Here is a 27475-nt window from a genome sequence, read left to right as displayed (position 1 = left end):
GGAGTGAAGGGGAGGCAATCGGGGCCCCTAGGTGGTCAGGCAGTGCGGGGTGGTGCACCCTGGCAGTATCAGTCTGTACCTCCGGAACTGCCCAAAAGGCTAAGTGCCGATATCCAGGGGCACCTTGGCATTGCCCATCAGGCATCTGGCAGTGCGAAGGGCATGGGGTGTATTGAGAGTGGGGATAGGGGGGTCTCCTGCTACTCTGCCGACAGGATTGATCTGGGATGAAGGGAGGGCAGCGATTGGAGCGGGCTGGAGGGGTTGGATCGGCAGGGTGATGGGGGTTTTTGGGGGATTGCCACTGCTGGGGGGGGGGGGGGGGTGCGCTGTGCATCAGGGTGCTCTGGGACAAGGGACTGGTCAGAGCTGGCCAGCAAATGGGAAGTCTGACAGATCGGGACCACTGCACATGCGCAGAGTTTCAGAACTGTCAAACTCCGGCATGAATAGGCCCCACCCTCCTGTGTTTTTAATGATATTCATGACTGGGATCTCTGCAATGCACAGAATGTGGAGATTCAGGTGAGAACTGACAAAACAGTCAGGATCTCGAACCGTTTTCCTGCCAATTCAGCACTTTTGGAAGAATCGCAGCAGATGTTCCCAGTCGTGGGGAAGACCAGAACTAGGGGTCATAGTTTGAGGATAAGGGGTAAACCTTTTAGAACTGAGGTGAGGAGAAATTCCTTCATTCAGAGGTGGTGAAATCACTACCATGGAAAGTAGTTGAGACCAAAACATTGTCTGATTTCAAGAAGAAATTAGATATAGCTCTTGGGGCTAAAGGGATCAAGGGATATGGGAGGAAAGGAGGGTATCAGGATATTGAATTCGATGATCAGCTATGATCAAAATGAATGGTGGGGCAGGCTCGAAAGGCCAAATGACCTACTGCTGCTTCTAGTTTCTATGTAAGTTTTTGATATATCCTTTTGCCCCATTCTGTTAGAATACATTTTGGGCGGCACGGTAGCATAGTGGTCAGCACTGCTGCTTCACAGCTCCAGGGTCCTGGGTTCGATTCCCAGCTTGGGTCACTGTCTGTGTGGAGTTTGCCCATTCTCCTCGTGTCTGCACAGGTTTCCTCCAGGTACTCCGGTTTCCTCCCACAGTCCAAAGATGTGTGGGTTAGGTTGATTGGCTGTGCTAAGAAATTGCCCCTTCGTGTCCAGGGATGCGTAGATTAGAGGGATTAGTGGGTATGGTATGTAGGGATATGGGGGTAGGGCCTGGGTGGGATTGTGTTCAGTGCAGACTCGATGAGCCGAAGGGCCTCTTTCTGCACTGTATGGTTCTATGGCACATGCCATTGATTGAGCTGCCAAACTCTTCCCTTTCCTTGATAAAGTGGCTCAGCTACTTCAGATGGCACTGATGCCTCAGCTGAGATCAGCAGCAAAACTAATAATAAGTAGCATGTGGGAAAGTTTTAAACAACAGTTAAAATCAAACTTTTTTTGAAATCTTGTAAGGAATTGGGCAGAGAATGGGTCAGCAAGTTGATTTACATGAGGTACCTGATTTCCACCCACTCCCCCAGCTAAAAAGTCAGCAAGTAGCCCAACATGTGGAACACTGGTATCCTGTAGCCAACTAGCCATTAGTAGGTTGGCAGTGGGACTGTTATCCTTCTTGGCGAGAAAGTCTCACCTCAGAGAGCTGTCAGTCAGTTAGAAGCTGGCAACTCTCTAGTACCTCAGGACAGAGGTGTATGATGTTGGATGAAATTTGGATAAATGTTCGGATGTCTTGCAGGATATCAAGCTAGCAGGTTCAGGTGGGGGCAGAGCTTCTGATGGGTCATGGAGTCTGTTAAGGAGGACATCCCACATCGGTCTGTGCAGAAAGGTTGCCCGCTCTATCTAACATGTGCACTGCCCCTAATCAGATTCTAAGAAGATGTATGAACTAGATTCAGAGAAATATAAACAGATACAGAGAGACAAATAATTGATGAGAGCCAAGCATTTATTGCCTTTCTAAAGTCCCTTAGTATTATTTCCCTTTTATACTGCTCCCAAAATAATGGAAACCAGAGAACAACTGCAGGCTTAAAAACAGTACAGCAGCAAACAGGAAGAAGTTCAAAGAAAAATTAAAGTTGACAAGAAAAATTTAGTGAGGTTAGAAAAGTAAGAACTTCATTTTACCAAAGTCTGCTAAGCCCTAAAATTTCTAAATCAGATAAGGTCTCTCACCCTTTACTCCGTTAATCCCTAGGAGGTGGTTTTGGTTTTAACCAGACCCTTCTGCACCAGACAGCGATAATATTCCTGAATGTAAGTGTAAACACATTTCCAGTCGGGCTCCTTCATCCGCACCATATCTTCCACATCCAGCAGTTGTGGGCAGTCAGCATGCTTCCTATGGGACCAGAGAGAGGGTCAAACAAGAGAGGAGACGGGACACAACAGGGAACAGAAGGAGAGAGGGAGAAAAAAATAAGCAAGAAAAAAAAACAAAAAAACATAAATTACATTCAGTGACATACAATGAACAAAAAGAAAATTCATGCTTCGTGATACACAACATCAATAACATTGTGCTCAATATACATTCATTGAACATGGAATGCAGCACATGACATGAATACAATAACTACATTAAAAGCAATGGTTCCAGTAGAAAATGGGGAAACGTGTAACTGTTTGAAGAACATATAAAATAATTGTGTATAAGCGATGATAGTGCACAAAAGACCAACACAGAAAGTAAATAAATTAAAAATTTTGGGAGCTAAAGAGCATTCTATGATAAAGTAAAAAGAACTCAGCAAAAAAGAGTTTGAAATCTAGACCAACAACATTAGTTTCACCTTTCCCTCTCCACAAAAAGACAAAGATTGCAGCAGAGTGGTATCCAATAAAAGCTCTCAGGGACTAAAACCAGTCCCAATCAACATGTTGTTATAAACAAATACTTTACTCTATTGTATTATAACTGAGTCAGTCGCCAGGGTTAGGTCATTATCATTTTTAAAAATGAATTAAAGAAGCCCAATTTTCTAACAAACAAATGTGATTGACCAGAACTTGAGCAACATATCTTTTAGTTTGCAACACAGATAGGCAAATTAACTTGTGTACATTTAATCTTCTCAGTGAGAAATAAACAAAACCTATTTACAGTTTACATAATGGCCATGCAGTAAAGAACATAAAAAGGAGAGTTGTAGAAAACAAATAAGAGCAAGACAGAGATTATTTAGCATCCAAAAGCTTCTAATACACCCTTCTCCATAAGCATTAACTGTAGGGTCAAAATATTACTTTGAGGGAAGATGGTCCTTGTAAAGAGTCTCTTGACATTTGATGGAAAGGCAAATTTCTCAGTTAAGACAGTGAATTTAGAGCAAGTTATCCTGTAACAATTGTTTTGTGGGGTGGCAAGTAAAACTTAAAGACTTAAAGAGGAACTTTCATTATCTATATTTCTCAAAAGATGCTAAAGAGTGCAGCAGGCCGGGAGACTCAAGCAGAGGCCGTTTAGTGGGGTTCCCACTGGGTGTCACAGCTTCCGCAAGTCTCTGTGTCAGATTTCCAGAAATTGGCGCAGTGCTGTATTAATCATTTAAATTAGACTTTACATAACATTAGCGGGCCCGGGACTGAAGCCTCCGAACCTGCTAGAGTCTCTCCCACTCTTCTTCCCCACTGTCAACATGTTTCACTCCAGTAGGGTTTACAACACTTCCCTCCTAACAGGGAGCTGGCAACCCAACCCCGCTGGAGTGAAGGGAAGCCAGGGGAGTCCCCTGCCAGCAGGTTGGGGGTGAGAGGGTTCTTCCTGGGCATTGGAACTTGGCAGGGCCAGCCTGGCCCCTTGGCACTGCTAAAGAAGGAAAGTGGCAATGCCCAGGGATACCTTAGCACTGCCCACTGAGCATCAGGTAGTGCCAAGGGGGCAGGGTGGGGAGATCGGTGGAGGTGTGTGGTCCTGCTGCCACTGCACTTGGCAGTGACAGAAGGAGGGAGGCCAGCGATTGAGAGATTTTTTTTTGGGGGGGGGAGCGGTGTGTGGCAGGTATCAGGGGATGGGGACCTGGGGGGGGGGGGGGGGGGTCACATGGCCAGCATTGCATGGTTGCAGATCACCAGTGATCAGGAGGCTGGCATTGTGGGGCTACTGTACATGCATCGATCTGCATTCTGACAGATTGGCGCATGTGTAGTGGCCTGCACAGCTGGCCTCTCCAATAGGCCTCATCCCTGATTTTTCACTATATTCATGCTAGTGCACTCCCATAGAATGTGGGAGATTCATTTTGAAAATCCTGTTGAAAAAAACAGTGGGATTTACTCCAGCTTTTATGTTAATTCGACACTTAGGATCTTTTTGGAAGAATCCCACCTGCAATTTTAGATGAGTATCTTTTATCTCACATTCATTTGCCACTGTCACAATTTTTAAATTAAAGTTTTGTAAATTAAATGCTAAGTAGGCATTGCCAATGTATCCCTGGGTCTTGCCCATCGGCTAAAGAGACAGTGAGACATCTGTGTTGCCTCTTTTTGAGAAGTCAAAAGAACACAGAACAAAGAAAATTATAGCACAAGAACAGGCTCTTTGGCCCTCCAAGCGTGCACCAACCATGCTGCCTGACTTAACTAAAACCCCTATCCTTCGGGAACCATATCCCTCTATTCCCATTCTACTCATGTAATTTGTCAAGGCACCCCTTAAAAGTCACTACGATATCCACTTCCACTACCTCCCCTGGCAATGAGTTCCAGGCACCCACTACTCTCTGTGCAAAAAATCTGCTTCGTACATCTCGGTTAAACCTTGCCCCTCACACCTTAAAACTGTGTCCCCGACTCCTCCATCCTGGGAAAAAGTTTCTGACTATCCACTCTGTCCATGCCCCTCATATTCTTGTAGACTTCTATCAGGTCATCCCTCAACCTCTGTCGTTCCAGGGAGAACAAACCAAATTTCTCTAACCTCTCCTCATAGTTAATGCCCTCCATACCAGATACATTTTTTCTGTACCTCTCCAAAGCCTCCACATCCTTCTGGTAGTGTGGCGACCAGAATTGAACACTATATTCCAAGTGCGGCCTAAGAACTAACTAAGGTTCTATAAAGCTGCAACATGACTTGCCAATTTTTAAACTCAATGCCCCAGCCGATGAAGGCAAGCATGCCGTATGCCTTCTTGACTACTTTCTCCACCTGCATTGCCACTTTCAGTGACCTGTGCACCTGTACATCCAGATGCCTTTGCCTATCAATACTGTTAAGGATTCTGCCATATAATGTATATTTCCTATCTGTATTAGACCTTCCAAAATGCATTATCTCACATTTGTCTGGATTGAACTCCATCTGCCATCTCGCCACCCAAGTCTCCAACTGATCTATATCCTGCTGGATCCTCTGGTGGTCCTTATTGCTATCCACAAATCCACCAACCTTTGTGTCATCCACAAACTTACTAGTCAAACCAGTTACATTTTTGTCCAAATCATTTATGTATATTACAAACAGCAAAGGTCCCAACACTGATCCCTGAAGAATGCCATCTCCACATGATGAATGCCACTTGTCACAGCCTTCCATTCAGAAACACACCCTTCCACCGCTACCCTTCGTCTTCTTTTGCTAAGCCAGTTTTGCCCTTTGAATTAAGTGCCATTCAGGACAATGGCAGGCCTTCCCCGGGATCAAGGACTCAAGTACAGAAGTCCAGTCTGCCAAGAGCTACCAGCAATCAGAGATTGGTAGATCTATTGAACAGCAGTGCCACCGGAGTGGTGGTTGAATTCAAGATGCATCTTAATGATATTAAATGTTCCAGCATTCCTGGAAATAACCTTCAAGTAGGTTTATGCTTATGTAGATCAATTAAAAAGTCAGAAGTAATAATTTCTGAGACTAATATTAGTTTTTATTATTTATCTTTATATATTAAAAATTACTTCTCTTAAGAAACATGTATATTTATTTGGAATTGCAACCAGCTGCAGATAGTGAATGAAGTCTACTTTTAAAACATAAATACATTCTTCTGTAGCTTTTAGTTTAAAAATGAACAGTTCTTGGAATAATAATTATACCATTGATGGTGGCCTGAGTGATTTACTATGATATTGAATACGAGAACTTCATATAGCTTCCCTAGCACAATAAGGAGTTTTATTCAGGACCACATTTTCCACAATCATGAGAACCATTTATATTTAATTTAGTTTCAGATGGAAAAGATAGAAATTAAAAAGTTCATTTATTTTTGGCTTCTTTGATTTTCCTAAAATCTTTAACCATCTAAATCCAATTGCTGAAGCATAATACATCCTTGGAGTTTTGAACACATACATATGCACAGTACAAGCATGTCTAGATGAAACAAAACCAAAAACGGGTTAGGCGGATTGGCCATGCTAAATTGCTCCTTGGTGTCAGGGGATTAGCTAAGGTAGCATGGAGTTATGGGGATAAAGCCTGGGTGGGATTGTGGTCAGTGCAGACTCGATGGGCTGAATGGCCTCTTTCTGCACTGTAGATTTGTATCTTGGACCATGTAGCAGTTGAAATACCAAGTCACAGGTCTCCTGCTTACCCTCTGAACTGAGGCATGGTGTACAGCATGGCAAGACATAAAGATGGGAAAAACATTTATTTCAATACCATTTGAAGACTGAAGAGAAGGTCACTTCAGCAAGGTACTGAAGGATACTTAGCATCTAAGAAACCATACCCTAATAAGCAGTTAACACCTTAAGGAAGCAAAGGATTCAAATATCAGAGAAAATTTGCCATTTGGAAATAAAGAAGCATAGAGGAGAAATGTAAGTCAGCTTTGGAAAGAAGAAATGTAGACAAGGGATAATATCCTGATTCTGTCAATAAACACTTCAAGGATTTATAAATCATCAGTAACCTTAAAATATTTGCATTATCTACATTACTCCCATTACTGTCGCTAAGATCAGCTAATATAATGCAGATTAGAAGTTCACATGTCATCTTGCGGGTTTATATGGTTCAACAGCAGACTGAGTGGTGCATCAATCTATTTCTTTACATTCAGTGTTGGAAGCAATATGCTCTCAGTCAAAAATTAAAACAACAATAACCCAACAATATTTTTAACATTACATTTTCTGAGATTATTGATCATGTTACTTAAAATTTAGTATAAAAGTCTGAATGAAAAATTGATTGTTGAAATCACCAGAACCACACAGGCTGGCAGATTATAATGAAAGCATTGCTCAGAACATATGTAATAAGAGAGCTCAGACTAGCCAGTCAAATATCCATGATTATAAAGCTCAGCTATTAAAAATATTGTAAATGTTATACGTGCAATAAACAGGACTTGTGCTTATACGTTAGAAACCCAGGAAAATCTTCAAGCTTGATTTATCACTTCCAATAGTAGCAATACATAAACAAACTCATTCTTTAAACAGTTGAATGGAGTAACACCACTGAAAGTTCTAGGTGGGGAAAATAAATTTGGTGATAAACCTCAATGGCAGACATAAGTGAGATCGTTACTGGAGCCAGGGTTTGTACTGAAGCCAGATATGTACAAAACTAAGGTTCTATAGATATCAAGCACATAGCAATAATAGACTGCATACAACAAGCCAGTACAAAAGAACAGTCCTGAACAGGCACAAAGCTTGCATCAAAAGCAGGTAGTACCAAAATCAAACCTGTATTGACATGATAAGAGTTATCTCTTGCCAATCCACAGCCACACAAGGAGTAGGGGTTTTGGAATGGTTTCACCACAATGCACAGCCTCTCCGCCATGGCAAAAACTTGGGCCTTGGTGTTGGTGCATACTAATAAAAGCCTTATATGTCTGCCAGGTAGTGAATGCCCAATAATTTTTAATCTGGGGTGAATGCACAATAATCTTTGTATATGTAAACCAGACAGTTAAAGTCCACCATTCAGTCTTTGCATTTAAAATGCTCCTGTGCACTGTGTAAGCAAGTCAGCTGTACCTCTATATGTTTCATACAGTGGTGTATGGAAACATCGAAGAATCAGCCCAGCAACAAAACTGAAGTTCTTCAGCACTGTGATACTCACTACTCTCCTGTGCGCTTGTGAAACATTTCCACATGACTCTGACAATATACCTCCACATAAAGATCCCTGTACCTTGACACCACAGTCTCTCAAGAAATTCATTATGGGGAGGCAGTGATATGGTGGTATTGTCACTGCACTAGTAATCCAGAGACCCAGGAGAAGCAGGACATGTTCAAATGCAACAACATCTGAACATAGCAAGGTTTGGACTGACAAGTGGCAAGTAACATTCATGCCACACAAATGCCAGGCAACGATCCTCCCCAATAAGGGAGACTTTAATCACCATCCTTTGACATTCAACAATGTTACCATCACTGAATTCCCCACTGTCAACATCCTTGCTGTTACCATTGACCAAAACTCAACTGGACTCCCCATGTTATTCGTCCATCGTTGTCGATGAGGACCATGACACCATTAGTCATTCTGAGGCTGGATGCGATGTGTCTGAAGATGACTGACCAGGCCAATTTGGGCACGGATTGTCCTGGCACATATTGGACAGACTTGTGTAGGCACGGTAGTTGTTGCGCTGGTGGCTCTGGGCTTGCGCAGCTCGCGCTTAAGTTATGCTTCAGCAATGCACCTTGCTTCGTAAACTTGACAGCCCTTGTGGATGAGGCAGCGCCAGGTAGGGCAGTCTTGCGCTAGCATTTCCCAGGTGGTTGTGTCTATATCAAGCAATTTCAGGGAGGCCTTGAGTGTGTCTTTGTAACGTTTCTTCTGCCCTCCATGCAAGCGTCTTCCAGCAGAGAGTTCCCCAAAAAGGAGCTGCTTGGGTATGCGCTCGTCTGGCATACGAATGACATGACCTGCCCAACGGGTCTGTGCCCTCATCAGCAGTATGTGGACTGATGATAGACTTGCTCTGGAGAGAACTTCAGTATCAGATACTTTGTCTTGCCATCTGATGCGTAATATTCTGCGAAGACAAGTCACGTGGAAATGATTGAGCCTTCGATACACAGTCGATGTTCCCATACAGTGGAGCGCAGTCTACCAAAAGCAGAACTTGCCTTTGCTATTCTGCAATTAACTTCTGTATCAATAGTCACAGCTTGGGAGAGGGTGCTGCCAAGATAAATAAACTGGTCCACTGCCTGTAGTTTCTGCCCTTTGATTGTGATTATGGGTTCTGTGCACGATGCATGAGGAGCAGGCTGGTACATGACTTCCGTCTTTTTAATGTTGATGATGAGTCCAAAGTTGTCACAAGCTGCGGAAAACTTGTCCATACTATCATCAGCAAAGAGGAAGTCTCTCAGAACAATCTCCTTCACTTTGGTAACAGCTTGAAGTCTCCTCAGGTTGAAGAGTTTCCCATCCATTCTACTTGAGGCTGATTCCAGCAACACTGTCCTGGAAGGCATCATTCAGCATGGCAGTAAACATCATGCTGAACAGTGTGGGTGCAAGCACACAGCCCTGTTTGATGCCATTGGTGACTGGGAATGCCTCAGAGGATTCTCTGCCATCCAGTATTCTGGCCATCATGCCATCATAGAACTGGCATATCATCAGAATGAATTTGGGGGGGCAGCCGAACTTTGACATGATCCTCCACAGGCCTTGTCGGCTGACAGTATTGAAGGCTTTTGCGAGGTCAACAAAGATTATGTAGAGCTTGCGATTGTGCACCTCACACTTCTCCTGAAGTCGGCACGCAGCAAAAATCATGTCAATAGTCCCGCAACCTTTGCAGAAGCCGCACGGTGACTCTGGAAGCAGGACCGCCTCCAGATGAGTGACCTGACAATTTAACAGGACTCTTGCAAGGGTTTTTCCTGTGATGGAGAGCAGTGAGATTCCTCGGTGATTGTCGCATACTTGCCGATTGCCCTTCCTCTTGTAGAGGTGTACGATGGAATCATCTTTAAGTTCCTGAGGAATGGATCCTTACTTCCAAAAGGTCTGGAACAACTCGGTGAGCTTCTTTATAAGTACAGGACCAGCAGCTTTGTAGATCTCTGCGGGTATGGCATCTGCCCCTGGGGCTTTGCCAATGGATAGCTGGTTGACAGCTTTCGTGACTTCGGCTACTACCGGTGGGTCATCCATGGCGCTGTTGAGATCAACCTGGGGAATCCTGTCTATTGCCTCATACTTAATAGATGATGGTCGGTTGAGGACGGCTTCAAAGTGTTCAGCCCATCTCTGCAGATCTGAGCCTTCTCTGTAATGAGAATTGTACCATCTGTACTCAGGAGGGGTAACTGCCCACTAGAGCATCATCACAGCTTTCCACCCTCCTTCAAGGGGATTGTGTACAGATGTCTCTGACACCTTCTCCTATACTCTGGTGCGGTGACTTTCACCATGTGCCACTGACTCTAAACATGCACTACAACCATTCAAAATTCCTCTATCTGAGTTGGTGGGATGTGGACTAATATGACATAACACTGCTTTCTGAGATATCCCTTCCTCCTCCTGATGCCTGAAGGATCTGGGTCAGGCGAGAGCCAGCAGACCTGTGCGAAATATTGAGTGCAGCCCTTCTCCAGGTAAAAGCGCACAAATGCATGCATTGCCGCAACCATTCCTACTCTGTCCACATGACTCAACCCCATCGTCGCATTCCCTTTCATGTCAATGGCCCATCGTGCTCATCAAAGTAAGAATATGATCTCCACCATGTGCCAAGGAAATCTCAACACCTCCTTTATCACCTGCTACTGGAGATTGACCATCACCAAAACATAGCACCCAGTGATCTTCAGGAGCACATAGGCCTCAGGTTGGCTCTCCTTCCCTCAGTCCAAGCCATCGCCTTTGAATTCTCTGCCCTGTTGTTCTGCAAACACGATATGAATTTTTGTCATCCTCATATATAGTGCATGCAAAGATAATGCTATTCAATGCATCTGTGCATCATAATGCCTATTCACATTTGTTTTGCACACACCTAAATGAGCAGCTCACAAAATCTTGTGCTTCAGCATTAAGGATTGTATCTGCCATGTCTCGCACTTTAGCTATCCTTTTGCCATTGCACCTCCTCCATCAGGACCCTGTTGGACAAACATGGGCAGCTGGTCCCGTCCCTCCAGTGTGTGACATTCTATGACTTAGTTAAGTAATTAATGAAAACGTATGGTGAGAAGGGACATCAGCAACTTAAAAAACCTTGCTCTAATTTGCTTTTATATGCTTACATGCACTAACCATGTACATCTCTGCATTTACAAATATTCTTAACAGTGTAGTTGAGAGAAGTAATCTGGACGTACCACCTGTTGCAATGTATGTTGTGGCTGTCACTCCAAGATGGCATGCTGTGCTCAAGGAGAACTGATAGCCCAACTAGCTTATTCTATCTTATTCAGATTGTTACATCACTACACTGTGCAAATATGAGAGTCCTAGCCAAGGTTCCAAAGTGTGGGTACATCCAGAGAAGTAGAGCCAATGGATGGGAAGATGAGCATGGCAATGTTGTTTCGTCAGCCACTGAATCAAGTTGGCTTACTCAATCAATGTATATTCTCTGCATCAAGTTGTGGTGGCAAGACAATTTTCATGGTTGCGTCTTGGGAATCCACTCAGTACTTCCATTCAGAAACCCACAGTGAGCCATCCATTCCAAGATTACCTAACAGTTGGACAACATTTATAGCTTTGGCACTCACCTGATCACTTCACAATGTCACCTTCAATACTGCATTCACCAAACTGGCAAACCCAAGTAGGTGCTTCTTAAATGTGTCTAAATTGCCTGACACGCACTGCTGCCTCCGAACCCTCTCCACTTGTGGGGTCATCCATCTGCAAGCCTCCTATTTTAGCTTTCCCCACCCCCAACTGAAAATCCAAAACAGTGGGCAGACATTTTTAAAGGTCGAATTTGCAGAGCTGGGAATTCTTCCATCTCAGCATACCCAATCTGGGGATGAAAATCTGGGTCCAGGCTTGCATCCACATAGGTACTAATCCACACCAATATCAATTACTCATTTATTTTATAGCTGCTAACTCAGTGAGTACAGAATGCACAATAGATGTCAATTTGTCAGAAATCAACAAATTAATGCTTCCTTTCTTATATGTAAATGAGGTTGAAGCTGCATAGGCAGATGGATTACTTAGTTTCACTGAAAACTTATTTCAGTTTTTAGATGACTCTTGCTTAAAGCATTTAAAAAAATATCGAAGATACCAACACCTAAGCTCAAAATTTGAGCAGCACGGTAATACAGTGGTTAGCACTGATGCTTCACAGCACCAGGGTCCTGGGTTTGATTCCTGGCTGAGGTTATTGTCTGTGTCGAGTTTGCATGTTCTCCCTGTATCTGCGTGGGTTTCCTCCAGGTGCTCCGGTTTCCTCCCACATTCTGAAAGACATGCTGGTTAGGTATATTGACCCAAACAGATGCCAGAGTGTGGCAGTGAGGGAGAATTTCACAGTAACTTTATTGCAGTGTTCATGTCATTAATAAATAAACTACTTTTTTAACTTTAAAGATTTGTTTCACAATCTTAAAATAAAAATAGTATTACCATGAGGCCAATGATATTTGAGAGAAAATGTACAGCTTCAAAAATGAGTAAGATTATTGCACAGGAAGATGGATACTCAGTTCCTTGATTCCACATACACTTATTAGCAAGCTCCTCACATTAATATTGTTATGGAGCATCTTGTTTTTTTTAGGGAAAACATGATACTCATTCTTCTTTTCAACTTAGTTGCATTTTAGAACCCAAAATGCAATATAGTTCATTATTTTGTGAGTCGTTATACTGCTATCACACTTTTCAAATGTAGCACTCTCTGTAATTAAATGTTCAATAATTGCTGCAAGAAGCATTACTCTATTAAAGCCAAGAAAATACAAAGCACATAAAGATCTAGAAATGGTACCTACTCAGCCATTTGGAACGCCACCTCGAAGTTATGTCGACGGTTGCTAGGATTCAGTTGTGAGTAATCAAAGGCATCAGGGAAGAAGTTATGCACCAGAGCACAGAATGCCATCCCATCACTCCAGCTGGAGGAGAAGTTCTGGATGGTGACATGCTGACGGACAAAGCAAAATATTAGAGTGACTTGAACAGGGAGTTAACTGTTCTGAGATGGGTAATGTAATACATCTCATGATTTAATACTCTTTCAAAATTGACAATGGAACACAATTATCTTCAGAGGTAGTTCTGCCATTTGGCTCTGTTTAAAATCAAACTGTTACAAATTGCAGGTAATATAAATATCAGCAATTATTATTTAAAAAGCTTATCTAGCTATACAATCACATAAAATGGCTGAGAAGGAACTAAAGAAAGAAATCTAAATAAAGCAAAATTAAAATAATAAAACTATTGAAACATAACAGATCAATAACTTTTGAACCAGCCATTGTCTCTTCCTCCAAAATACCATACATAATGACAAATAAATTTTTAAATTGTCATTTTTATTATTTTATGGGTCACCAACAGTAAGGATTTCTTGCAATAGCAATGCAGTGAACTACAGAATGTCAAAGAATACAGTTCTCTGATTTTATGCCATTACGTTTGGTATTAAAAATAAAGAACCTAGTGTCATCATCCATTTTAAAAAGGTGCAAACAATATTCAATATTGAATAAAATTAATACTTGTGTCATTTTCAAACTCTTGTTCCGTTATTAGGTTTAAGTAAGTTTGTATGACATTCTCTTGTTTTACTGACAATGTTAACTTAAACAGGTTAAAGCAAGAGATAATGAGCCCGATACTTGTATTGAATCAAAGAAAAATGATGAAAGGATCTGACAGAATAGACACAAATGAACAATTGCTGGGGGAATACAGAACATAAGAAATAGGAGCAGGAGTAGGCCATCTAGCCTGCCCCGCCATTCAATAAGATCATGGCTGATCTGTCGTGGCTCAGTTCCACATTCCCGCCCTCTCCCCATAACCCTTAATCCCCTCGCTTATCAAAAACCCATCAACCCGCGTCTTAAAAATATTTAGCGAGGCAGCCTCCACCACTTCAACGGGCAGAGAATTCCAGAGATTCACCACCCTTTGAGTGAAGAAGTTCCTCCTCAATTCTGTTCTAAACCGCCCCCCCTTTATCTTGAGGCTGTGCCCCCTAGTCCTACTGTCCTTTCTGAGCGGGAAGAGTCTCTCCACCTCTATCCTATCCATCCCATTCAGAACAAGAGGTGACAATTCCAAAATTAGAGTTAGGCAGTTCAGGAATTAAATAGGAAGACAGAGATTAATCGATCATTAAGTGAAGGTACTAATGGATATTGGACAGAAGTGACTGATTCACTCAACAAGCTAGAAAACCTGAATGGCCAGCTCCTGTAACCCCATCCATTTAAAAACTTTTCTGATACAGGTGAGGTTGAATTATTTCTCTCCCACAGCTACAAAAAAAAATTCTACAGTTTCTTTCCCTGAAAAGATAGAGGGTGTGTGTGCTCACCTCATAACCACGTGTCTTGGCTCTGCACCAGTCAAGCAGCATCTGCTTAATACTGTTAGCATTTGGCACACCACAACTTGAGGACCTCTGCACCTTCACCCTGGCAATGGCTGGATTTCCAGGACTGAAATATACAAAGAAAAGAATTTTGGTTCTTGCAAATAACTAAAATAATGTAACTGATATTCACACACACATAGGTAAAGACCAACAGTTCTTTTGGGATGACTTACTCTAGTTGCTATGCGAGCAATTTTCTCTAGTTGATAGTTCTCGTGAGGAAAGTACAGGCTAGAATACGTTGCCCCACATTTCATTACAATATATCTGTATGATTGTAGATTTTTCTCTGCGGCGTCAATTCTATCAGAAGTGCCAGACTTTCACTCCCTATCACCACCCCCTTCATCCTGATCCAATGGGTTTTCACTGATTGACAGAAAGCTCCTGGTGTTTTGTGTGTGTGTGTGTGTGTGTGTGTGTGTGTGTGTGTGTGTGTTGGGGGGGGAGCCGTTTGTACGCAAATGGCTTTTTTTTTATATATCTTTCTGCTGCCCTATCAATGCTAAATGCATTAATGAATGGCAAGGGTGGCAGGCAAAAGGCAGGGAATTACAGGCTGGTTAGTTTCACATCTGTTGTAGGTAAAATGTTAGAATCCGTGATCAAGGAGAAAATAGCGAGGCACCTTGAGGAGAATTGTTTGATAGAGCAGACGCAGCACGGTTTCGTTAAGGGGAAGTCGTGTCTGACCAATTTATTGGAGTTCTATGAGGATGTGTCTAGGGCGGTGGATAGAGGAGAGCCGGTGGATGTGGTCTTTCTTGATTTTCAGAAGGCCTTTGATAAGGTGCCGCACAAGAGGTCATTACAGAAGGTCAGGGGGCATGGAGTTGGGGGTAGGGTTTTAGCGTGGATAGAGGATTGGCTGTCAGTTAGGAGGCAGAGAGTGGGGGTCAATGGGTGCTATTCAGATTGGCGGTTGGTGACTAGTGGAGTGCCCCAGGGGTCGGTGCTGGGGCCTCAGCTATTTACCATTTATATAGATGATCTGGAGGAGGGAACCGAGTGTATGGTGTCGAAATTTGCTGATGACACCAAGATTGGTGGAACGGCAAATTGTGCGGAGGGTGTGGAAAGTCTGCAGAAGGATCTAGATAGGCTGGACGAATGGGCCAGGAACTGGCAAATGGAATTTAATGTTGGCAAGTGTGAAGTTGTCCACTTTGGTAGGAATAATGGTAGGAAGGACTATTACTTACATGGCGAAAAACTGCAGCACGTGACGGTGCAGAGGGACCTCGGGGTCCTTGTGCATGAGTCGCAAAAACCCAGCCTGCAGGTGCAGCAGGTGATCAAGAAGGCGAATGGGATGCTGGCCTTCATAGCAAGGGGGATTGAATATAAAAGTAGGGAGGTCTTGCTGCAACTGTACAGGGCACTGGTGAGGCCGCAGCTGGAGTACTGTGTGCAGTTTCAGTCGCGGCACTTACGCAAGGATATTTTGGCCTTGGAGGGAGTGCAGAGGAGGTTTACTAGGCTGATACCAGAGTTGAGGGGGTTGAACTATGAGGAGAGGCTGAATAAACTAGGCTTGTGCTCATTAGAGTTTAGAAGAATGAGGGGAGATCTCATTGAGACATATAAGATGATGAATGGGATGGATAGGATAGAGGTGGAGAGGCTCTTCCTGCTCAGAAAAGACAGTAGGACTAGAGGGCACAGCCTCAAGATAAAGGGGGGGCGGTTTAGAACAGAGTTGAGGAGGAACTTCTTCACTCAAAGGGTGGTGAATGTCTGGAATTCTCTGCCCGTTGAAGTGGTGGAGGCTGCCTCGCTAAATATATTTAAGACGCGGGTTGATAGGTTTTTGATAGGCAAGGGGATTGAGGGTTATGGGGAGAGGGCGGGAATGTGGAACTGAGACACGACAGATCAGCCATGATCTTATTGAATGACGGGGCAGGCTCGAAGGGCTAGATGGCCTACTCCTGCTCCTATTTCTTATGTTCTTATGAAAAGAAATATATCCAGAATAAAGAAAAACTGGAAGCTGAATTCTTTGCTGCTGCATTCTATGCTCTCTCTCATATCCTGCAACTACCTTGCCTTTGAACCTGGGAAAGTTCAACCTGATGTTCTCCAAGGATCAATGCTGGGCCCTCAATCTTTCAGCACATTTACTAATGACAAAAATGAAGGAATGAAGAGCTGTACAGCCAAGTTTGCAGATGACACTGATCCACATGGGTGGTAGCATATCTGACTCCACCCTACAACTGCACCTACCCCCAACCCCAGAACGCTCCTTATTAAATGGTTCCAGGACAGCCAGTATCTGTGATGACACGTTCCCTTCTCACTCTTTGGTTGGGTAGGAAACCCTGCCATCCAAAAAATCATGCCCCAAAAGTTGCAACTCACATAATTAATTGCTATAAAACTGATAAAGAAATCAAGGCATTAAAAACAATGGTTGAACGACTTGCAAGAAAATCACAACTTATTTTAGTTCATCCAATTTGGGTCTATAGTCCCATAACAAATCAATTCTTACATTTAAAAACAAAGAACATCCCAGCACGGGAAACAGGCCCTTCGGCCCAACGAGCCCGCGCCGCCGCATCTTCCCACACCTACCCTGCCCTGTGTGTATGTGAGTGGAACCCCTAATGTAGCCAGATTCAGGGGAGAATAGTGTCAATTTGGTACACCAATCAGCCTAAGAGCACATCTTTGGGGTGTAGGAGGAAACCGGAGCGCCCGGAGGAAACCCACGCAACCACAGGGAGAATGCGCAAACTCCCACAGACACAGGCCCAAATCCATGTATCTGCACAGCTAGCAGTGATAGTCACTGAGCTATTGTGGTGCCCATCTGCTAGTCCAGGATTAAGCACACACAACGACACGAAGTACTAGGCCACTCCCGGAACTTCCAAGAGCAGCCCACGCACAACCCACCGTGTGCATGCCCCTCGTTTGACAACAAGGTGGACCGACCCTGTGGAATAAAAAGACAATACGTTAACATGTAATACTACATTTCCGGTGTCGTCCCGAGGCTCTGACCCTACTTAATACCTTCTACTATAACCCTCCATCCTTGCTTCACTCATGTGTCTAAGTAAACCTTAAACAAGTCCAATGTGCCTGCCTCCACCACCCTACTCGATAGCGCGTTCCATACCCCCACGACCCTCTGCGTGAAAAACCTTCCTCTCATATCCAAATTATACTTCTCCCCCCTCACCCTTAGATCGTGACCTCTCGTAATTGTCCCCAATCTAGGGAAAAGCCTACCACTGTTGACTTTATCTATTCCCTTCAGTATTTTATATACCTCTATCATATCCCCCCTTAATCTCTGTCTTTCTAAGGAGAAGAGTCCCAGTTTCTCCAACCTTTCCTCGTAACTCAGTCCTTCCATGCCAGGCAACATCCTGGTAAACCTCCTCTGCACCCTCTCCAGGGTCTCCACGTCCTTCCAGTAGTAAGGTGACCAGAACTGGACGCAGTACTCCAAATGCGGTCTAACCAACGTTCTATACAACTGAAGCATTAGACGGCAGCTCTTATACTCTATACCCCTTCCTATAAAGGCTAGCATTCCATAAGCTTTCTTCACAACCTTCTCTACCTGTGTCGACACCTTCAGAGAGTTGTGCACCTGCACTCCCAGGTCCCTCTGTATCTCTATACTCTTAATCGGTCTACCTTTTATCACATAACTCCTCCCTGCATTATTCCTTCCAAAATGCATCACCTTGCATTTGTCAGGATTAAATTCCATCTGCCATCTATCTGCCCAATATACCAACCTATCTATATCCTGCTGTGTCACCTGACAGTCCTCCTCAGTATCTGCCAATCCTACCATCTTGGTGTCATCCGCAAACTTGCTGATCACACCACGTACGCCCTCTTCCAAGTCGTTTATATATACTACAAAGAGGAGAGGTCCCAGTACTGAGCCCTGCAGCACACCACTGGTGACTGGCCTCCAGCCAGAAAAGGTCCCCTCGACAACTACTCTCTGTCTCCTATTTCCCAGCCAGTTTTCGATCCACCTAGCTACCTGTCCTTGTATCCCATGTGCCTTAACCTTTTCTACCAGCCTACCGCGAGGGACTTTGTCAAACGCCTTACTGAAATCCATATAGATGACATCAACGGCTCACCCATCGTCAACCATTTTTGTCACCTCCTCAAAGAATTCCACCAGATTCGTAAGGCAAGACCTCCCCCGAACAAAGCCAGGTTGCGTATCCCTAATCAGATCACAACGCTCCAAATGCTTATACATGCTATCCCTAAGAATTTTTTCCAATAATTTTCCTACCACCGATGTCAAACTCACTGGTCTATAATTACCAGGGTTATCCCTACTACCCTTTTTAAACAGCGGTACCACATTAGCTACCCTCCAGTCTTCTGGGACCTCACCTGTGTCCAAAGAAGAGACAAAGATTTGCCTCAGAGGCCCAGCAATTTCATCTTTCACGTCCCTAAGCAGCCTGGGATAAATACCATCAGGCCCCGGAGCTTTATCTGTTTTTATGCTACCTAAAAACCTTAGCACTTCCTCCCTCGTAATGGATATTTCCTTCCACTGATCTACAGCTCCCTCCAAGACACCACACGACACCAAACCCCTCTCCTTCGTGAATACCGATGCAAACTATTCATTCAGGATCTCCCCCATTTCCTCAGTCTCGATACATAGCTCCCCTCCTTTGTCCCTAAGAGGACCAATTTTCCCTCTAACCACTCTCTTGCTCCTAATATAAGAGTAAAATGCTTTTGGATTTTCCTTAATCCTATCAGCCAAGGCCATTTCATGCCCTCTTTTCGCCCTTCTAACTCCCTTTTTTAGCTCCCTCCTACTCTCTCTATATTCTTCCAGCGCACTCTCCGTTCCCAGTTGTTTCGACCTAACATATGCCTCCCTCTTCTTCCTGACCAAGTCTTCGTTACCCCCTGTAATCCACGGCTCTCTAGTCCTGCCTTTCCCATCCTTCCTCTTTACCGGCACATGCCTTTCCTGCAACAGTTTCAGTTTGCCCTTAAAAACCTCCCACTTACCAACCGTGGACTTGCCAGCTAACAACCTCTCCCAATCAGTGTCCTTCAGCTCCCTCCTAATCCGAATATAGCTCGCCTTCCCCCAGTTCAGAACCCTCCGCTTCGGACGGCACTCATCCCTTTCCATTTTTATCCTAAAGTAGACGGACTTGTGGTCACTGTTAGCCACATGTTCGCCTACCTCAACCTCAACCACCTGCCCTGGCTCATTTCCCAGCACTAAATCCAGTATAGCCCCCTCCCTAGTCGGGCTAGTTACGTACTGCTCTAGGGACCCTTCCAACACACACTTTACAAACTCTTCTCCCTCTGTATCCCCAGCTCTAGGCACCTTCCAAACCACTCATTTGTGCAGAACTTTTGCCTCTGCACATGGTAGTGTATACCATCTACATGATATGCTACAACCATTTGCCTTTAACAGGTTCCTTTGACAGCACTTTCCAAGCCCAAGACTTCTACCAACTAGAAAAACAAAAACAGCAGATGCCCAGGTACACCACCACCTGCAAGTTCTCCCTAAGTCATAAATCATCCTGACTTGGAAATATTTTGCTGTTCCTACATTGATGTTGTGTCAAAATCCTGGAACTCTCACTAATAGCACTGTGGATGTATCTAAGAATGACAGAGGCTCAAAAAGGCAACTCATCACCACCTTTACAAAGGTAATGAGGGGTGAACAATAAATTTAGCCTTTTCAAAAATGTCCAACAATTTTTAAACAATAAACTCCATTAAATCAATTCTGCAACAAAGTTAATAAAAATTTCCTCAGATAATGCTACAATGATGAGTTGGGCATAAAAATGCACCATATAAGATTTTCAGTATCTTGCTTTTACAAACATTATACATTAAATACAGCAAAACATATTTTAAAGACTTCTTGCTGAGAGTCCTACCTTCCACCTTCCTTTTCTAGTTTCTCAATCAATGCCTTCCGTGCTTGTGTTCCTGAAGTGCGTGGCAATGTTTGTGATCTCATCACCTCCTTCCTCTTCTCAGCCTGTTTCTTCTCAAGTGCCGACAAACTGCTAGACCGTGCATCATCTTCTCTGTCAAAAATACTGGAAAAGCCATAAAATTAAAGAATTCCCACATGCAGATGATTTATCACGTTATCCCAATGAGTAGCTGAATTATAGCGACCATATTGTTATACTTTCTAGATTTTCAGAAAGCGTTTGACAAAGTGCCTCACAAGAGGTTATTGCAGAAGGTCGAGGGACATGGAGTTGGGGGTAGGGTGTTAGCGTGGATAGAGGATTGGTTGTCAAATAGGAGGCAGAGAGTGGGGGTCAACGGGTGCTATTCGGATTGGCGGATGGTGACTAGTGGAGTGCCCCAGGGGTCGGTGCTGGGGCCTCAGCTTTTTACCATTTATATAGATGATCTGGAGGAGGGAACTGAGTGTAGAGTGTCGAAATTTGCTGATGACACCAAGATTGGGGGAACGGCAAATTGTGCGGAGGGTGTGGAGAGTCTGCAGAAGGATCTAGATAGGCTGGGCGAATGGGCCAGGAAATGGCAAATGGAATTTAATGTTGGCAAGTGTGAGGTGGTCCACTTTGGTAGGAAGAATGGTAGGAAGGACTATTACTTACGAGGCGAAAAACTGCAGCAGGCGATGGTGCAGAGGGACCTCAGGGTCTTTGTGCATGACTCGCAAAAACCCAGCTTGCAGGTGCAGCAGGTGGTCAGGAAGGCGAATGGGATGCTGGCCTTCATAGCGAAGGGGATTGAATATAAAAGTAGGGAGGTCTTGCTGCAGCTGTATAGGGCATTGGTGAGGCCGCAACTGGAGTACTGTGTGCATTTTTGGGCGCCGCACCTGCGCAAAGATATTTTGGCCTTGGAGGGAGTGCAGAGGAGGTTTACTAGGCTGATACCGGAGTTGAGGGGGTTGAGCTATGAGGAGAGGCTGAATAAACTGGGCTTGTACTCGTTAGAGTTTAGAAGAATGAGAGGAGATCTCATTGAGACGTATAAGATGATGAATGGGATGGATAGGATAGAGGTGGAAAGACTCTTCCCGCTCAAAAAAGACAATAGGACTAGGGGGCACAGCCTCAAGATAAAAGGGGGGCGGTTTAGAACGGAGTTGAGGAGGAACTTCTTCACTCAAAGGGTGGTGAATCTCTGGAATTCTCTGCCCGTTGAAGTGGTGGAGGCTGCCTCGCTAAATATTTTTAAGACGCGGGTTGATGGGTTTTTGATAGGAGAGGGGATTAAGGGTTATGGGGAGAGGGCGGGAAAGTGGAACTGAGCAGCGACAGATCAGCCATGATCTTATTGAATGGCGGGGCAGGCTCGAAGGGCTGGATGGCCTACTCCTGCTCCTATTTCTTATGTTCTTATGTTCTTTGGTCTGATTCTTGGTTTAAATTATTTTGGTCAAATTGGTTACAATTGGTCTCTGAATGCCAGGGCTGAAGAATGGAAAATTGGTTAGGTTCCTATACCTGATCACAATTCTGGCCTTCCTGCTGGAACTACATGTTGTGGATTCTGAGTGAGGATGACATCTGCCAGTACTAATTTTGAACTGGTTCTCAAAAGAAGTGCACAGCTTGTACTGTAGCAATTTACAGGCACAATCTTTCACAGATCAAAAGTTATCAATATATTTACCATTATATTCTGAAGATAAAAGTCACTTCTCACCTGCCAACTCTTTTGGATGAAGTGCTGCTGGAGCTAAAGGATGACTTGGTCTGAACAACAGCTGATCCACCTGTTAAGATATAATCAAAGATGTCAAATTTAGTCTGATAATGCTCTTGTAAAATGCCTTAGATATTTTTTAAGTTAAAAGCATTAAATAAATGTTATTTCTTGTAGCTGTCTGAGTCAGGAAAATAGATTAAAAATTTCTTATTAACACTCACGATTATATGATTAGTTGATCCTTTTTCTCTACCCCCGTGACTAGGTAACCAGTTGTTCCAAGATACATGATTAGCACTTTGTGGTGTCTGGTTTTCTGTTTGCCAGATCCCTGGCAATTTGGATTATGAAACTTGAGGTGTGGAAAATCCCTGGATAAAAATCTCCCAATTCATTTACAATCATACTTATAAAATCCCAACTGTTCACCACAATATTTCGACAATTACTAATTTACTCAACTGCACAATTGCCTCCACTTCGAATGCCCTAGTCCTCAGTCATGCCATTACTCTCTCTCACTTTTCTGTTCTCTCATAGTGGCCCTCACCTCCACTCCCTCGAGTCCAAGTAATGAAGATTGAATGGGTATGGCAAATACCTAGTTTAGCCATTCAATGTTAGATCTGGCTGGATCACAGTTGAGTGTTAAAAGTACCCATTATTCCAGCATCATCCTGGAATACGAATATAATCCCTGGTTATTTCCCTACTGCAAACTGTTTCTTAAGCCCCTCTTCCCTGTCTTCTCCACCCTCACCCAATAAATGCACAGAGCTCATGGACTTCTCTGTCACTCAGAATGAGATCATCTGATCAGCTGACTCCGCCGCTTTCCTCGATCCATCCACTAGCCCACTGGGTCAAAGTGCCATTAAAGTTAATGGTTTTCTGTAAAGGAGGTGTTATTTTTCTCTCCTTTAAATCTGCCATCATGATTCTTTCCTCGAAGACTAAGCCTTGAACCCACCATTCTTGCACCTATTGAAATTATTGCTTCCATTTATAACATTCCCTTCCTCTCTAAGGTCGTTGCCTTCCAAATCTATTTCCATCTTTTTTGGAGTTCCTGGTTGAATCCCTCCAATGAGGTTTTCTCCCCTGTGACAGTAATGAAACAGCTCTTATCAAATTGGCAAATGATATCCTATGTGATTGTAACAAAGATAAACTTTTCCTCCTTGTTCTTTCTGCACACATTGACAAGGCCGACCATGCCATTGTCCTCCATTGTTTTCTAGCTGACATTGTTCTCACCTGGTTTCATTCTTATCTACCTAATTGTATGCAAAAATCTTCTCTTTATGCTCCCACATTTTTACTTATGGTGTCCGCCATGAATCTATCCGTGACGACCCTAGTTCAGAAATACATGCTGACCTTTGGCAACATCATCCAAAAACAGAAATGGTTGTCAGACTATTTATTTGTGGAGTGCATCATAGCCAAGCCTGACCTTTCAGACTTGTACCTTTAGGCAGGGGTCACTGAACTGTGCATTCTGAGCAGCATCTCTGGCTATTTTTCCCCCTCCCAACCAAGGGCTCTGAGGTCAACTACAGCATCACAATCGTTCCCTTTACCGAAAGTGAAGATCAATCCTGGGATCATCCTTGTTTGAGAAACTGGATGCCATATTGGACAGTGCACTTACCAGTAGAGATATGGAAAAACTTTCTTTCATTTGAATGCCGTGTCCTATTTCAAGATCTTGCCATTTCAAATACAGCAGAGTTGAACATGTTTCTAGAGTTTTCATTAGTCCAACTGAGTCCACTTACCATCAGTTTTCTTTACAATGCTGGACTCCACAGTTGTAGTTCGCAAAGTTCTATTGCCACCATCTAAAAGATGAGAATAATTTTCAGTAGTTCTGAATATTACAAGGATATTAGTATCATTCCAACACCACCTTAACGGAGCATTTTTTTTAAAAATTGAATAATATAGATAAAGGGCTTTAGCCCAACCGCATCAGGCTTTAAAAATGGAAGACAAAAGTAATTCAAGGAGAGATAGTGAAATGACATCAATTTCCAGTTTTAAAAGCTTGCAGCTTAAAAGAGGAACAGAAGACAAAGCAAAGTACATTGTTCCTTCACTGAGATATTGAGAAAGAAGGAATTAGATGAGGTGGAGTGCTGTGTATTGATTCTAATATTGTAAAGACATGAGGGCGATCTTATTGGCTTGTTTTGCCGATTGATCGGGTGGGGGCAATGTCCGAGAGTTTGTGGGGGAGTGACAGATCTCACAGTGGGGAGATGGGGGCATCTGTGCAATGGCACCTCCAGAGCTCAGCAGCCAATTTCCCAGCGTAAATGGACTCCATCCACTCCCCTGCTGGTGAGAATCCCATTTGGGCTCTTTTTTTTTCCTAAATGCCATACAATTGCGTCTCAGAGCTCACCCAGAAAATGGAAATGATTCTCTCTTCTTTTCACATTTGTCCACCACTTAAAATTTTTTTGTTAAGATTGCCCCCATGGGAAATAGAAATTGTTAGAATTCCTTTTGATAGGTGGAGATGAAGGTCTTTCAGTCTATCTGATACTCTTCTCTGGAATAAAAGTTCTATTTTATTTACATTATAGTGCCTAGCTTCCTACATGAGTCCAGTGGTCTAAGTCATTTTTTCTGATAATCCATTCCAGCCATGAATCATCCTCTGTGTAAACTAAATTTGCAGTTCACATTCTGAAATCTCACGTTAATCTATCTGGTAATATTTTCAAGCTTATTTTCTCTAGTTCATTATCAATCTCATTTCCCCCAAATTCTAGAGTCCTTGTTGCCTCACAGCTAATCTGTCAGACAGCAATGTTCTCATTTACAATGTCTTCACATTCCCGAAGTTCCAAAGACCAGAACTGCGCACAATACTTAAGGTGTAGTCTGACAGGGTGTTGCAGGGCTTCATACTAATTTCAAGGCTTTTAACTCAACTAGCTTTGCATTATAACAATAATGCTTTGTTTATTTCCTACACCTTAAACTTGGTTGTATTTTAACTTTCTAATGTGGTTGGAATGTTGGACGGATGGAGATGATTTCAATTCTAGTATTTAAAAGTGACATTCCAAGTATGCAATTTGTTGGAGTTTGCAATTGGGAGCACTGTCGCCTCTAACTTATCATTAAATGTAAAGTTTCCCAAGAAAGTTAGGAAACACCAAAACCACAACCATCATCCAATGACTCAAACCAGACTATCCTAAATAAACTAAGGTCAGTTTATTCTCAACCCTCAGGTGTAAAGTAATTAAAGCTAAATATTTTGCTTTCCTTCTCGTAAGTAACTACACACAACCATTTTTTGCAGAGTTTGTGAACACATAAACAATTAATTCAGTTTATCAACACATTAGAAATCTCGTGAGATCCTCCTTGGGCCTTAATACTCCTACTTTGCAGAAACTCTGCACGGGTGAAGTATCTAATCCCAGCATCAATGTTGTTGTCCTTTATTATATCCTCGGGATAACATCTTCAGCTCAATAAAGAAGTATCTACAATGATTTGGTTAATATTGCTTATATATGACTGCCAGTTTAAAAGTTGAAACTTCACAAATTCTGTAAAATAGCATCATCATGAGCTGCAACTCCAGTAGCTTTTGGCTAAATTTCACAAATGGCTCAAAGCTAAGTGTTCCAAGATACATATTCTTCAATGAGTCTTTGATCATAGTTACCCTCCATAACTTCACTATACAGTATTTACCCCATTACCTGACTGGGTGATTTTCTCAGTCTTTGAGATGGAAGTGAGTGTCTTCCCATCTGCAGATTTTTGTATTTTAGAGACAGTCACTTCAGAAGCATTTAAAGACTTTGCTTTCTTCTCTTCTTCTGTTTTTTGTTTCAGCTCCTGTAATCTCATTTCACGCTCTTTCTCTCTCTCATCTGAAGGGAATTTAAAAACCCTGTTAAGGAGTCATAGCAAAAACAATGCCCAATAACTAAAGGCAAGCTGGACATTTAGGCACAAGCCTAAAGATTAATTCATGGATGCAGCTATCCCATACAGCTAGTGTTGACACACTGCACTAATTTTTGGTTGTAAGACTGAAAAAAATAGGTTGATCTTCTTATCTCTACTCTCCATAATATGTTACATTGCTGCACAAACCTAAAAAAAGACAATAAAGATCGCCAAATACAAACAACATATTTTTCTATTGTTATTAATAACTCTCAAATTTTACCTCAGTAACATAATATCGTACTTTCCTCAAAAATAAACATTTCAAAAGTTGAAATTGAGTATTAATCTAAATTTGTCCCTCCCAGAATAATCATTCTACCCTTATGATTATGACCCTTACCAAATAACAGTGTTATTTCCTATTCTACTTCAATCAGAAAAAAAAGATAATCCATCTGAATTAAAACATCTTATTCAAATATTCAACTTGGCTTTTAATTTTTTTTTAATTTTCTGAATATACAGGAGCTCTTATTTTCAGAATGTGCAAAGTGCCATGGTTTACAGCTCCTACCTAAATTGTACAGTATGGTTGTCTAATTCTGTGGCTAAATTAAAATGATCAAACCTCTAGCACTAACAGTAAAGCCACACCTTTTTTGTCACTTTTAAGCTCCCCATCCAAAAGAACATCTATGATGGCATGATATCAAGAAAGAAAAGTATACATAAAATATTATTCTAATTACTAGTTCCATACCATTTCTAATCCAGTGATACACAAGTGAACTAGTAGGTGCAAATTGTGAGTTGTGTATTGACGAATAATGCACAGATACAAAGTGTTCTCAAATAACAAAAAATTGAATTTTTATGATTAATGCAAAAACAAAATGACTTATGTATCAAAGGACAAACCTCAGAACAAAGATGAAAATATACAGGACAGAGGTAATAATCATCTTTTTAAATGGATATAAGTCCTGAACATGTTGTCATCATTGCAGGGCATGAGCATATAATCCAAGTTGACACTTCAGTATGTAAAAACATACAATAATACAACAACAACAAAGGAGCCCATTCAGCTCATCACGCTTGCGCAAAGATACTGAAGGCACAACATTGTTACACAAGCTATATTTCAGACAAGATGCCAAATATAGGCTCTTCCAATCTTTCCAGAAAGGCATAAACAACCTTGTAGCACTTTTAATAGCAGAAATAAAAGTAATTAATTGACAGTGCAAGGGGATTAGGAACATCCTGGCAGCATGAACATCCTTGAGACATGAAAGATTATTACATTAT

General features: G+C 42.6%; 1 protein-coding gene across 3 annotated transcripts in view; it reads right to left on the bottom strand.

The window, feature by feature from the left end:
* smtnb (smoothelin b) overlaps nucleotides 1-27475 on the bottom strand; it is a 341529-nt gene that overhangs the window by 19698 nt on the left and 294356 nt on the right. For 2 of the 3 annotated variants that reach the window (XM_080208168.1, XM_080208170.1), the window contains 7 exons: nucleotides 25969-26142; nucleotides 24019-24081; nucleotides 22235-22304; nucleotides 20473-20637; nucleotides 14483-14606; nucleotides 12927-13078; nucleotides 2202-2367 (listed from right to left, as the gene is read on the bottom strand). In XM_080208168.1, coding sequence (XP_080064294.1) covers nucleotides 2220-2367; nucleotides 12927-13078; nucleotides 14483-14606; nucleotides 20473-20637; nucleotides 22235-22304; nucleotides 24019-24081; nucleotides 25969-26142 — 896 coding nt within the window. In that variant the 3' untranslated portion in view covers nucleotides 2202-2219. Of the gene's footprint in view, nucleotides 1-2201; nucleotides 2368-12926; nucleotides 13079-14482; nucleotides 14607-20472; nucleotides 20638-22234; nucleotides 22305-24018; nucleotides 24082-25968; nucleotides 26143-27475 lie in introns of those variants that run through there. The other variant, XM_080208169.1, reaches the window with a different exon arrangement.

The sequence above is a fragment of the Carcharhinus amblyrhynchos genome, chromosome 20, assembly GCF_965287045.1.
Source record: "Carcharhinus amblyrhynchos chromosome 20, sCarAmb.v2.hapA, whole genome shotgun sequence".
In the NCBI taxonomy this organism is placed as follows: domain Eukaryota; kingdom Metazoa; phylum Chordata; class Chondrichthyes; order Carcharhiniformes; family Carcharhinidae; genus Carcharhinus; species Carcharhinus amblyrhynchos.
Note: the sequence above shows the minus strand (reverse complement) of the source record. Positions and strands in the feature narration are given on the sequence as shown.